The sequence below is a fragment of the Calliphora vicina genome, chromosome 4 (genome assembly GCF_958450345.1).
Source record: "Calliphora vicina chromosome 4, idCalVici1.1, whole genome shotgun sequence".
In the NCBI taxonomy this organism is placed as follows: domain Eukaryota; kingdom Metazoa; phylum Arthropoda; class Insecta; order Diptera; family Calliphoridae; genus Calliphora; species Calliphora vicina.
In genome coordinates this window covers 90,821,452-90,834,948 of record NC_088783.1, presented here as the reverse complement: position 1 = coordinate 90,834,948, position 13,497 = coordinate 90,821,452, and the positions used below count along the sequence as shown (strand labels likewise).

The following is a 13,497-nucleotide window of genomic DNA, read 5'->3' as shown; positions in this document are numbered from 1 at the left end:
CTGCCTGCTGATCATATAAAACATTGGTGCACATAGTTTGAGAAAGTAAAATAGTATGCAACTAATTACTAAAAAAGTTTCAATTTTGAATTGTCTAATACTTGGCAGTTTAAAATTTAATTAATCAATTGACAATTTGAAAACTTAACTTAACACAGTAATTTATTGCAAAATATAATAAAATGAATTTAATCAAACTATTTGCATGTAGTGCCAAAGTCACTGAAATCGAAATATAATCCTATAATAAAACATTGAAATCATAATAATAATAATCAACTATTTTTAAGTGAATTTTTTTATATTTTAAGAGCATATTTTTCGTATTTAAGTGCATATTTTATGCGCATAAAACACTTTTTTTAGAGCATATTTTTGGTTGCCCTGCTCATCAGCAATTGATTGACTATTGGATAGAAATAAGTTAGGGTCGGATGGAGATTCTATTGTGTGAATGGGTTGAGGTAAATTTAGGCCACAAAAAGTTCTGATGTTTTGTCATATTTTTTTGGATGGAGATTGCGGATTAATTTCAGAAGTGAAATAAGAAATTGATTTACTTTTGGATATCTTTAATTCTCTTTTAAATTTAGCCGCTGCTCTCTTATAATTGATAATGTTAGTGCTATTAATTGTTCTTTTCAAAATTTGCCAAAATTTATTTTTCTCTTTTTTGAGTTCATTCAAGTGGTTGTTCCACCATGGAACTCTTTTTTTAAAGGTTGGGTTAAACTGCGGAATAGAAAGGTTCGAGCTCTGAATTATAATCTTTTGCAAATTGGACGCTTCTTTATTGATGTTGTGGCTATGAGGACGTACATTGTCAATAATAAATTTAGGTCTTGGTCTATAGAATATTGGTTGTGGAGGAATAAATAATTTAATTAGTATAGGGAAGTGATCACTCCCATGAAGGTTACATCTATTGGATAGTAATTCAGACACAATTTTTCAACAAGATCCGTCAAGAACTCTCGTAGTTATAGGGGGTCAAAATTTTACATTTTGACCAAACATGTGATTTTACTGATCCATGTAACTTATTACCTATTGTTCTTAGCAAAATGTGTCCCAACTAGTTTAGAATTTGGTTGGTGCTGATGTTGGAGTATTAGTTGATAAATTTTGTGAAGTTGTAAGAAGGCAATCATCATAGTTTATTAGCTTGAGTGTTTTTATGAATATTAGAGTCGACAACGGTTGAGTATATAGTATTATCTTTTAAATGTCTGCTATTGTAGATTTTTTCAGCATTTCCCTTGGAAGTTTTTTGGAGAAACTCGTAATTGCTTGAATATCTTTATTTTTTAGGAAAATTGGACAATTTTTATCTTTAGCTGAATGTTTCCAATTGTCAATATTGTTTTCCTTACAATTAATGCAGCAACAACTATTGGTACAAACTTCATTTGAGTCGGAATTGATATGATTAGGGTTAACGCAATTGTAGCATATCTTATTGTTTTCGCACTTTTTTGTAGGTGACCATAGTGAAGGCAGTTATTGCATCTAATTGGATGTGGTATGTAGGGACGCAAGTAAATTTTTTGATAACCCATATAGATTAAGGTGGACCTTATTTTTTTATTTTCGATTTTCCAAAAACGAAGGGCAGTTTTGTGTGAGGTTAGGATAAAAAAAAATCTGAAAAAAATTTGAGCTCGATCGGTTAAAAATTGGCTTGCCGCACGAGGGTCAAAGTTCGTGGGAACGAAATTATGGGTAAATGAATAGAAAAAGGTGCATAACTACTCAGGAGTCACCCGTAGGTAGGTAAAATGTATGAGCAACCCCCATTATTTTCGTACCCCCAATATTTTTCTAGAACAAACATACCCCCTATCTCCAACCGTTCAGGGGGTCCCCATACAAAACAACTGAATTTTCACGAAAATTTTCAAATATAGAAAAAAAATATATACAATTACTATTACAATAAAATAAATTGATTGATGTTATTTTATTGATGTTATTTATGAATAATTATGTTATGCTATATTAAATTTCTTTTTTCAAAACTGGGATATTTTTTGCGATAATCACCGACAACTTGAATCAAATATTGCTTTTCCTCTTCGTTCCTGCACAATATTTTATTGTAGTCCTCCATAATTTTCACGCCTCTTTCAGCGGTGTCGTTTACAACGTGAATTTTTTCAACAATTTTTAGTGCTTGCTGATAATCTTCGCGCTGTGGCCACGTTTCCGGCGGATATCGTATAAATTCATGCGGCAAGTTGAAGCGTAGAAAAAAGTTTATAGTTTTCACAGTTACGAAAGCGCTCAAGTCATTCGACAAAAATTGCTCAGTTACTTCTGCAAAATTAACCGCAATTTTTTTCATGCTTCGGATAGGTCCTTCATCATCTTCATCCCAATCATCATCTTCTTCTCCAGTATCTTCTCCAGTTTCTTCTCCAGTTTCTTCATCAGTTTCTTCATCTTTTTCAAGTTGAACTTCCTTGTCTTTTTCTTCAAGGATTTCTTTTCCATCATATATGCACATAATTGCCAACATTTTTCGTTTTATGTCACACGAAACATCTGAATCAAAGTAGGCGAGAGCTATAGCCTCCTCCGCCAGATACCACAAATGTCTGATAAACTTTGTTACCATTACTTTTGACAAATTCTTATCCAAGTCTGCATATGAGTGAAGTGCTTTCAAAAAGTTGAAGTCCAGACTTTCACGTACAGACGAACAATAAACACACAGACATCTCGAATTCCATCCAATTGTGACTTTGCCAGTTTAAATTGGTCTCTGAACATAAATATTTTCAGTGAATAAATTGCTTTAGACATCCATCGTGCGTGGTGAATAGGTATGAGTTCTTTAAACTTATATTCGCCAAAATCGCCTCCAAGGAATAAAACAACCAGTTCCAATAGTTCCTTATAGTCGTTACGACGTTGTCTTTTCTGTAGTTGGACCATGCAAAAAGTAATGATGTCATCTGGAGCAGTAATTAATTTCGAAGCAACGATCTCATCGCTCACTCCAGTTTCGAATGCATTCTGATTGATTTTTTCCCAATTCTGCTGGAAACGGCGAAACAGAGAAACATCTGGAGCAAAAGTTTTTCCAATTTTTTCTTCGAACACTGCTCTTAGCAATAATTCATATATGTGATGTCTACATGGAAGATGCATCAAAACTCTCTCTAATAACTGTTCAAGTAAAACTGCAGCTCCTGCAAATTCACCGGTGTTTGATGATGTCGTGTCAAAAGAACGCCTAATATTTGTTCGATTTCGCCATTAGTTACAATAACCGGAAGGCGATCAATCTTATTCATTCCTGTAATGTCTTCCAGTATTTTGCCATCCCAGTGCACTACAAAAAATGCTGTTGCCTTCAACTGTAATGGAATAAAATATTTATATTAGTATTGAAATTAAATTGGTATAAGAAAAGTAACCTTACATGTAAGTTCTCCTTTACAAAATCAGCGATTTTTTGTCGATTTGCAGTACGGTATCTTCGAATTGACGAGCGATTTAATACCAAATTTGATACGTTGTGACCAAGTCCTTCAGCTACTGCAGCCATTAAATGCATTGCATTTCGGTCAGATATCATGCATTTATCCAAAGCAGAAACGAACCGTTCATTGATAAATAACTGTGTTCCTCTTTTAACAACTTCCGAAGCCGACGGTAGAGCGTCCACTTCCAATTCCATTCCACCAGCGTCAACATTGTCTGACGATTCGGTAGATGATGTGAATTGCTAAGGTATTAATTTTAGTAGTTGCTCGTAATCGCCGTTCATCTGCCTCTTCTTGTTCCAATTTTCGTTTTTCAATGCCTACAAGAGCCATGTCAATGCCAATCATGCTGCCTGGGCGGCCTTTTTTCCTCTGTGCAAGCAAAAACTTTTTATCCTCCTCTATTTTAATCGTGGTGAGTGCATTAACATGAGCAATATCGAAGAGATCGTCTAATTCTTCGACAAACTTATCCTCTTTTACTTTATGCGACGTTCCTCCTCTTGTTGAGCTCTTGTTCAATTTCCTCCACTTCTGGTACAGCTTCTCAATTTGCTTTATGACCGAAGACTTGTCTCGGGTCGGAATTCGTGCTTTATTCCAGAAAAGGAGCACTTCGTTTGCAGCCATTGTTGTACTTTTTCGCACTTCCAATTTTAGTGTACGAGTGTGAAAAAAAATACACCAAGAACTTCTTTTTTAGACGGCAATTTTGATCCCAACAGCTGCGGAATAACATATTCAATCAAATAAATGTTATGCTGTTGCGATCTCAAATTAATTTTTGTCGTTGATGATGTCATTGTAATTCAAATGCGAACCTGTTCCATTGAAAAATTTAGGTTTTAGTTTTAATTGTTTTATTTCTTTGTACTCACTTTTTCCAAAACTACTGTTAGTTTTAATTTAAATGAAGAATTATTCACTTTCACAGCTCATAAATTTACCTTTAAATTACAGTTATTTTTTAATTTTTTGTCACAGTTTGTATGTTTTATTTATAAAAGTCATAGAACAACTAAAAGGTCAATACTTTTATGCACATAAAATAAGGTGTATATTTTAAAAAATGTTATGCAAATGTTTCTCAATGAATTTAGGTAAGTTTTTAAAATTCATTGAATATATTTTTACCTATATATAATCTTCGTAAAAAACCAATAAAAATATAACTGAAATTTAGATTTATATATCAGGTCGAAATAAAAAACACGAAAGTACATCAATGGGTTTTTCAATGTTGTTTGGAAAATTTGACAATATTTAGTAATATTACCTGTTATATTATTACTTAAAAATGAATACGTGGAATATAAGCCATAAAACAAAAATAATTTTCATGGAATTAAAAATGTAATGTTTTTAAAAATTTTAAATATTACCTGTCTTAGGTACAACCGCTCATTATTAAAGGGGCATTTTATGATTACATTGCTAAATAAAATAAAACTCAATGAACAAGCCAGACCAATTGGATTCACTTTTTTGCGTTCTTTGACAATAGAAATGGGTGTTTAATTAATGTTAGTAAAATGTGAAGAGTAATTCACGAAATGAAGTTTAGAACATATTTATACTTTGTGTGATTCCATTAATTTTTAATTTGGAAAATTTTCGTGAAAATTCAGATGTTTTGTATGGGGACCCCCTGAACGGTTGGAGATAGGGGGTATGTTTGTTCTAGAAAAGTATTGGGGGTACGAAAATAATGGGGGTTGCTCATACATTTTACCTACCTACGGGTGACTCCTGAGTAGTTATGCACCTTTTTCTATCCATTTACCCATAATTTCGTTCTCACGAACTTTGACCCTCGTGCGGCACGCCAATTTTTAACCGATCGAGCTGAAATTTTTTTCAGATTTTTTTTTATCCTAACCTCACACAAAACTGATGAGTTGAAACAGATGAGTTTTAAATTTTTTCATACATTGGGGGTCCACCTTAATATAGATATATTCAGGGAGATCAATAGCAGAAGTAAGAACCAATAGTCCGGTTTCTTTTAAGACTACATTTTCTTTACGTAAGATCTTTTTTACTTCGGTTACTTTTTGACTTGCAATATTTAATTGAATTTCTTCTTCGGGAACACCAAATAGGTCAGGAGAATAAATGACTCCTTTTGAATAGTTCAAAGATTTGTGTTCAGAAACTTGAATTTTTATGTTGGAATTCATGGCTGTAAGTTTGATAAGTATATTAGCTTCGATGCAATTTTTTGTTTTTATCAATAATGTGCCATTGCGTAGTTTTTTGCATTATGCTACTTCTCCCCCACATGTGGACTCGATGGCTCTTTTAATGATGAATGGCGAGACATTATAAAAATTATTATCACTTTCTTTATTGTAAGGTAAATCCAGTATAATTAATAGCTAGTTTATTGCTAAAATTATATTGTAATCCTATGGCGTTATAATTTTTCTTTTTTGCAACATCAGGAGGATCATAAATTTTGGATTATTATTTATTGTGTTATTCTTTTGCACTTCTTTTTTTTTAATTTGTTCACAAATATCACAAAATTAAAGTGAAGTAGAAAACAAAAGAGATTTGAAATAACTGTATATTGTTTTTTATTTATTTTAAGACATAAGAAGCTGTTGTAAAATAAATACTTGTTTTCACAACGATTGGTAAACAACGACGACTAATAGATTTTGTTACCTCAATATCATTAAGCCATCTATCCTTGTTTCTTTATTTACTCAGAAGCATATCAGACAACTATTATGTATATACAATACGTAAAATCTATATAAATAAAAATCAAATGTCGTTCGTTGGTAATTGCATCAGTTGAGAACGGCTGGACCGATTCAGACAATTATTTTTTTAAAAAAGTTTCGTCATAGTACTTAGGTTTTTACGGAAAGAAAAATTGACTACGTCCACTTTCTAAAATTTGACAAATTTTTTAGTTAAATGTTCGTAGTAGTCTAATTTATGTTTTTACTGAAAGAAAAATTGATCACGCCTACTTTTACGCCCACTTTTTTCAATTTATCTAAAATCGGAAAACTGCTGCACCGATTTGGCTATTTTTTTAAAGTTCGTAGTAATCCAATTTAAGTTTTTAATGAAACAAACATTGACCATGCCCATTTTAGTTCGATATATCTAAAATCGCAGAACGCCAGGACCGATTTGGGTTATTTTTTTTTTAATGTTTTCAATAGTCCACAAAAGCTTTTTAAAGAAAGAAAAATTGTTCAATTGTACTAATATTGTTCACGACCCCACTTATCAAATACATCTGCAAATATATAACTAATGGCTGAGTTAGTGCTAAGAATTCCAACGATTCCAACGCATTTTTTAATTTTTCGTTCATCAAAGACATCCAAGTGTTGTTCATTTGCTGAGGAGAATGTATTGTAATAAGTTGATAAACCGCCATCTAGAACATTAATCAGATTTTTTAAAATGTGCCGGAATGATGAATTTGCCCGAACGCTGATATACTCCAAAATTGGAATCAGTCGTGAAAGAAATTTCAACGGCGGAAGCAAGGAAATCCAGTTCCAGGTTTTCCAGTCCATCCAAGGAACGATGAGTGTTTAGTCAACGTTGTTGTTGTAGCAGCATGAACAGTTTTACATTAATCAATCTGGATGTTCTGGTGGTTCTGCATGTTGTTCAAGTCCAAGAAATTGAGCTACTTCAACAGGATGAGTCCATAAATCCATTGGACTGAGTGAAGTAGGGTTGGCTGAACAGTTAAATATGTGGAGGTGTCATGAGGACCCTGACCACATGCTGGGCATAAGTTAAGGATGGCACGGTCTATGCGGGACCAAAAGGCATTAAGCCTGTTGCTCCATCCTGATCTAAGTTGTGCCAGAACGACTCTTCTTCCACGCGGCAGAATTTTCTCGGCGTCTGCTATCGGTGGTGGGCGACCTCCAAGTACGACATTCATACGGTATCCTGCTACCGCGGAATTGATGTCGTCTCTGTGAATGTCGTTCAAAGCTGTCATATACGAGCGGCGATCAAATGGATCCTGCACATACCTCTGTATGTTCTCCTCGTATTTCCGAAGGTCCTGTCTGACATGCCTCGGGGGAAACTCCAACTGTGTGATGTTGAAGTTTGGATGACTCCTCCGATGACATCCCATAAGGAACTGTTTCGTCAACATGACGTTGTGTTCCTTGACCGGTAGAACCTTGGTTTCCTCGTGAAGGTGGTGTTCTGAGGTCCTTAAGGCTGCGACGGTCCTTAAGGCTGCGTTTTGACAGCTTTGAATATTTCTTCACTGGGTATCACTCAATGAAGGCGACCACATTGGAGCAGCATAGTTAACTGCTGGCCGACCAATCGTCCATACCCCAAGTACTGCCGGCTAGTGCTTTGAGGACCTTGTTCCTTGAGCGTTAAAATCCCCTAGGACCAGACGAGTATCACCATCTAGTAAGTTCCTAATGTCGGGATGGTAGCCTGTTGGACAGCTGGCTACTGGCGGAATGTAGACATTATAGAGCTCCAACTCCGTATCTCCCGATCTGACCGCAATACCCTGAACTTCAAGATATTGGTCTCTAGAATTCAGATCGAGAGAAAGAGCTCTATACTGCACGGTGTTGTGTATAATAAATGCGATGCCTCCACCGTTGCCTCTGGTGCGGTCTTTTCGGAGAACGTTGTATCCGTTGCAACTTTGCAGACTGGAATTACTCGTAAGTTTTGTCTCCTGGACCGCAGCGACCACGATGTTGTGTTGGCGCATAAATCGGGTTATCTCAGAAATTTTCCCTTGGAGGCCATTGCAGTTCAACTGCAATATGGATATCACCCCAGGTCTACGGACTGCAATCGATGGTGTGAGCGGCGGTGGTTGTTGCTGTTGTTGTACTTGCTGCCGTTGTTGTGATTGCGGTGGGGAGGGTGGAGGTGTGGCGTAGGATGACGACGATGATGCCGAAGACGCCGATGAACTACCTCGCTGGCAGAATGGTGCAACGTAATTCTCCGACCACTCCCTTTCATGATTAAGTCCGGAACAATTCCTAAGGTGACACCAGCCCAAACAAGAGTTGCACCTTAATTGTGTTGACATGTGGTGCAGTAGGTTCTGGCAAACCGTGCAGAACCATGGTCCGGGATTTACTTCAACTCCGGCACGGACCAGTAGGATGCGGAGCAGCAATGCCAGAAGGTGCAGAAGGTTGTATAGTTGTTGTTGCTGGGTTGACAGCCCTTGGCCGAAAATCTTCGGGTCATTCCGGTACGTAGAACCGGCTGTCGTGGGAATGAATAGTCAACGTTCGTGGTCCATGCTTGTGATTGTTAGAGAATGATACTCATTGGCAATACAACCTCGGATATGCTGTGATTTCGTCAAATGACCATCAAATACGAACATTTTTTTCGATAATTATCTCAACATGCTTGCCATCCAAACCGACTGATTTGTGGAGCAAATGTAAAAATGCGATGTGTGATGCCATGATGCGTATTAGAACATCAAATTAGCAACTAAGCGATGAAATTGACAACGAGGCTTTGATATTAATTGAGAATATGTGCTTGATGATGTCGAACAAGTTATTATCCGATGCACGAAGCATTTAATCAAGAGTTGCGATGCGAAAAAGAATATGATTGCGATGACTTCAACGTTCAACTGTTAAATCGACAAGAAAAATAAGCTACGGCGGATTTTTTTTACGCTCTCGGTAGATCTGGAAAAACTTTTTTGATCGCGTTGATTTCGGCAACGATACGCTCGCAGAATGATATTGCACTTTTGCACTGCAGCTACAATGATGGAAGGCGGTCGAACTCTCATTCAGCATTGAATATACAAATCAATGAAAATCCAACATTTCCAAAAACAGTCGCCAAAGTTTTACAGCAAAGCACACTGATCGTTTGGGATGAGTGTACAATAGCGCATAAAAAGTCTTAGGGCCATTATTACAACTTGCTGTTATAGTTAAAGTCACCTTTAAGGGTACCTTTTTCTATTGCTTAAAGTTACCTTTAACTATAAAGCCAAGTTGTAATAATGGCCCTTAGAAGGCATTACACAATATGTTGCAAGATTTACGAAATAATCAAAGCCGGTTTGGTGGTGCGATGTCGGCAATGCATTGCCGACTACTGCATTAACAAAAAGCGGAGAACACTACAAGATGAAGTTATTTACTGTGAGTAATGTATTACGTTAATGAGACTTTTGGAAAATATAAGATATACATATTATATATCAACGTGTAGGAAATTGTGACTTCTTTTGAAAAAGACTTTTTTCAAAAATATGGGAATCAAAAATGGTAGCTGATTTTCTAGAAATTTTTTATTTTTATGAAACGTTTTTATCGAAATTTAACACTTATGTAAGTATATAGAAATTTTTGATCCAAATGCAAAAGTAAGATAGAAATTTGTGAATTGTTATTGAGAATTCCACAATTCACAAAAATCTTTTCAAAAATCACAAAAAATGGTATTTATTAGATTTTTGACTTTGTTGACTGCAACGAGGTCCGGGCTATAAATTCTCTTTACAAGAATGGTTTTAATTTTTTTAAAGCAGCTATGCTTTAAGAGTAAATTTGGCATAAATTTGTAATTTACACAATAATTTGTCGAAAAAAAAATCATGAAAAAACTACTTTTTAAAATATTTGAAATTTAAATGCACATAACTTTTGACTTAGTAAAGATTTTTAAATAATTATTTTCCCTATTACTAATAGATTTGTTGGTAATTTAAAACTGTATATTTGAATAAAATAGGGATAGATTTAGATCCAGTATTAGCAAAAATCCAGACTAAGGCAGGAAAAAACTTGGAATTTTAATTTTCAAATGTGAATATCTTGTCAACTATAAGAGATAAAATTGTTTTTGTCTTCTTGTAGATTGTATCTGACTTCTTGTTAGTTCTACACCTGTTAAAATCGTTCAAATCAGATCGGGAACAAAAATTAAGAATCATTTTTAATTTTTCATATGCCCGAGATACCCCATTTTAGGGCCTTGAGGCTCCGCCCTACTTTAATCTTTAAAGTCCAAATTCAAAACTTAAACTCAGCTACACCATCTCTATAGCCGTGGAATTTTATTAACTTCGGAGTGTTGGTTTACAATTTATTACTTATTTCCAGATTTTTTTCATTTCCCGGGAGGACATTTGTACGGGGGCTAGGTGAAATCATGAACCGATTATAACCAATGATATTTGGTGATGTGTACCAAATATGGGAACATGTTTAAAATTGCGACATATACCTTGTTTAACAAATTTACATGGACAGACGGACAGACAGATAGATAGACTGGCGGACGGACAAGCTTATTCAACCCAAAAAGTTATTCAGTAAATACAAATAAACATACCAAGTTTCATTACAATCAGATCATTTCTGCAAATGTTATAGAATTTTTACAATTAAGGATATATGGCAGGACCAAGAGTCCTTGCTGCAAACTCAATAAAAACAATCAGAAATATTGTAAGCTTTGTGGGTATAACAAATGCAGATTTTCATGATTTTTATGTAGCCAAAACTAAAAATTATATTTTTCCCATATATGGGAGGTAGGAGTGTCCTTGGTACGATTTTTCTTAACTAAGGTATTTTATATTAGCATACCAAATGTTAAAGCTCTACGACAACTCCTTTTATTTTTGTCCCATCGTTATATGGGGACAAAGCACTGTGCGACGTTCTTCAAAAATCACCGGATCGCATTGCTCGAAGTCATTGCTTGAAATTTCATGTTTCTCGCATGGTCAATTGTATGTCGTCTGTTCCCGTGTCGGATCAGCATCAGACAATGAAACAAAAAACGTCGTTTATCATAGAGCATTGCAATGAACGAAATTATGATATCACAGCAAAGCAATCGAAAAAAGGATTTTCTTATTTTCATTGATTACCTGTGTTGTGTATTATATTTAAAACTAAAATTTTATTGATTTTAATAAGGAAAAAAGTGACATTACATTTTATATAAAAGAAAAACGTGTTACTAAAAAATTCAAGTGCAGCGTTGTACAAAATGTTAATTGTCATTTATAAAATACGACTAATTCAGGGGTGATATATAACAATTCTTCCTCCACATCATGATTATGGTGTGTAACGGATTAAAGGCTTCTTTTTTCTCTGAGACCGCCTTGGGTCCGGTTGTTGTATGGGCTCTGCAGTGGGTCGAATCATTTGTGATTGTGGTGATTCGTTGCTGGTACTTGAGTCTGCATTACATGGCGACTTCTGTATTGCTGGTGATGTGTTCAATCCAGTTGTTTCCGCACGTGGTGTACCGTAGTTATATTCATCTTCAGATTGTTCTTGATTCTCAGGGCTGTTGTGTATGTCCGTAAGGTAGTCCTCCTGACTTCTGGAATCTAAGGTGTAATCGCTAATGTCATTGTTTTCTAAATTCTGCGGCTCTATTGCCATACCTCCTCGCTGAGCCGGTTCGCGCTTGTTACCATCCTGCGAAGCAACAGTGCTCCGAATTTGGTCAACATGCCTTTTAATTTGTTTCCGATTGTACTCGATCGCATAGTGAAGATCGCCTAATCTGCACGATATAACTCCAGGTAGCCACTTGGTCATCCTGGGATTTCCCGAAAATTCACCGTTTGGCCTACTTTGAATGTTTGATAGTTCGGATTGTGATGGAGGAATTGTTTTCCAGTTACCTTGGCTGACGTTTCTTCTGGACGAACTAAATCAAGGCGTGTTCTAAGGGAACGACCCATAAAAAGAATGGCTGGCGACTCACCAGTAGTCGAATGTGGTGCATTCCGGTATTGTCGTCAAAAAACATTTAGATTGTTTTGAGTTGTGGACTTTGTTGATCCCATCGCCTTTAGCGCTCTTTTGACAGTCTGTACACTCCTTTCCGCCTGTCCGTTTGTTGCCGGAAGATAAGGGGCGGTTTGCTTATGGTATTTGACACCGCTCATTTTCAAAAATTCACGAAACTCCGCCGATGAAAAATTTGTCGCATTATCAGATACGACAGTAACTGGCACACCATAAGCTGCAAACATTTTATCTAAAATGGCTGTTGTTGCTGCAGTTGTGAAGGTCATCAAGTACTTTTTTCTGAAGAGATGTAGGTATAACAATATTGTGGTCATAAGTAAGACAACCTGCGGTAAGTTTATAATTCTGCTCGGGTGCAGTGTAGCCGGCTTTTTTAAGATCTTTTCCCATTTGTAGAAGTTTAAGAATGTTGCCTAAGTATTCATCTTTCGCTGTTTCCAGGGCTATTGTAGATGCTGTAAGGTAACTGATCAATTTGATGGATTATGAATTGATCAAATTCGTCGAATTCGTCAATAAGAATACTGTTGATTGAGTTTGATTTGTCGTAAATAACACGGGAACAAAAATCTGCGTTTGCATGTTGTTTTGTAGGTTTGCATATGACATCGTAATCGAAGTTACTTAAAAAATCGGCATAATTTGCCATGCGCCTTATGCATAGGTTAGGTAATGACTTTGCTGGATGCAGTATTTGGGCAAGCGGCTTGTGATCCGTAATAAGCAGTGTTGCCAATTTAGCCCTTTTTAGGCTAAATTTAGCCCTTTTCAATCTTGTTTAGCCACAAAAAAATTAATTTAGCCTTTAGCCATATACCACCCGGATATTGCACTTACAAACCAAACAACAAATGTGCACTTTTCCTTGTTGGTTTTCAGTAATTGTTGTTCAGTTTGTTCTGTAAATTTTACAGTTAGGTACCTTAATATTTTTGAGTTTTATACGTTTTTTTATTATACCACTAAGAAATCACAAATTATTATTTTTTATGCCGTCTTTTAGACAATTTTTTATATTTCAATCTTTCATTACACTATTTTTCGTAAACAAATGTATGCATTATTGCCATACTTTCTACTGAATGCTTTGGTTAAGTAATCAAATGATGGTGAAACGTAAATCGGTAACCGTTGGTTAAATGGTCCCCGTTAAACAAACCGACAGTTAGTTAATTTTCCGGTTAAAATGAAATAATCGTACATTGTGA

The 13,497-nt window shown here is 35.6% G+C and overlaps 2 protein-coding genes across 2 annotated transcripts in view; one reads left to right on the top strand and one right to left on the bottom strand.

Annotated features, from left to right (window-relative positions):
• Atg5 (autophagy protein 5) overlaps positions 1-13,497 on the top strand; it is a 318,890-nt gene that overhangs the window by 10,468 nt on the left and 294,925 nt on the right. The window lies entirely within an intron of this gene.
• On the bottom strand, positions 7,843-8,862 carry LOC135956600 (uncharacterized). Its single transcript, XM_065507138.1, has 2 exons — positions 8,817-8,862; positions 7,843-8,738 (listed from the first exon to the last, which is right to left on the bottom strand). The coding sequence occupies exons 1-2, from the start codon at positions 8,860-8,862 to the stop codon at positions 7,843-7,845; spliced, it is 942 nt and encodes a 313-aa protein (XP_065363210.1).

Bases quoted from the DNA above. Each gene is read 5' to 3' on its own strand.
- LOC135956600 (XM_065507138.1), bottom strand. From the start codon at position 8,862: ATGTTCGTATTTGATGGTCATTTGACGAAATCACAGCATATCCGAG. The intron at 8,739-8,816 runs GTTGTATTGCCA...TTCCCACGACAG, and splicing joins GAAATCACAGCATATCCGAG to CCGGTTCTACGTACCGGAAT.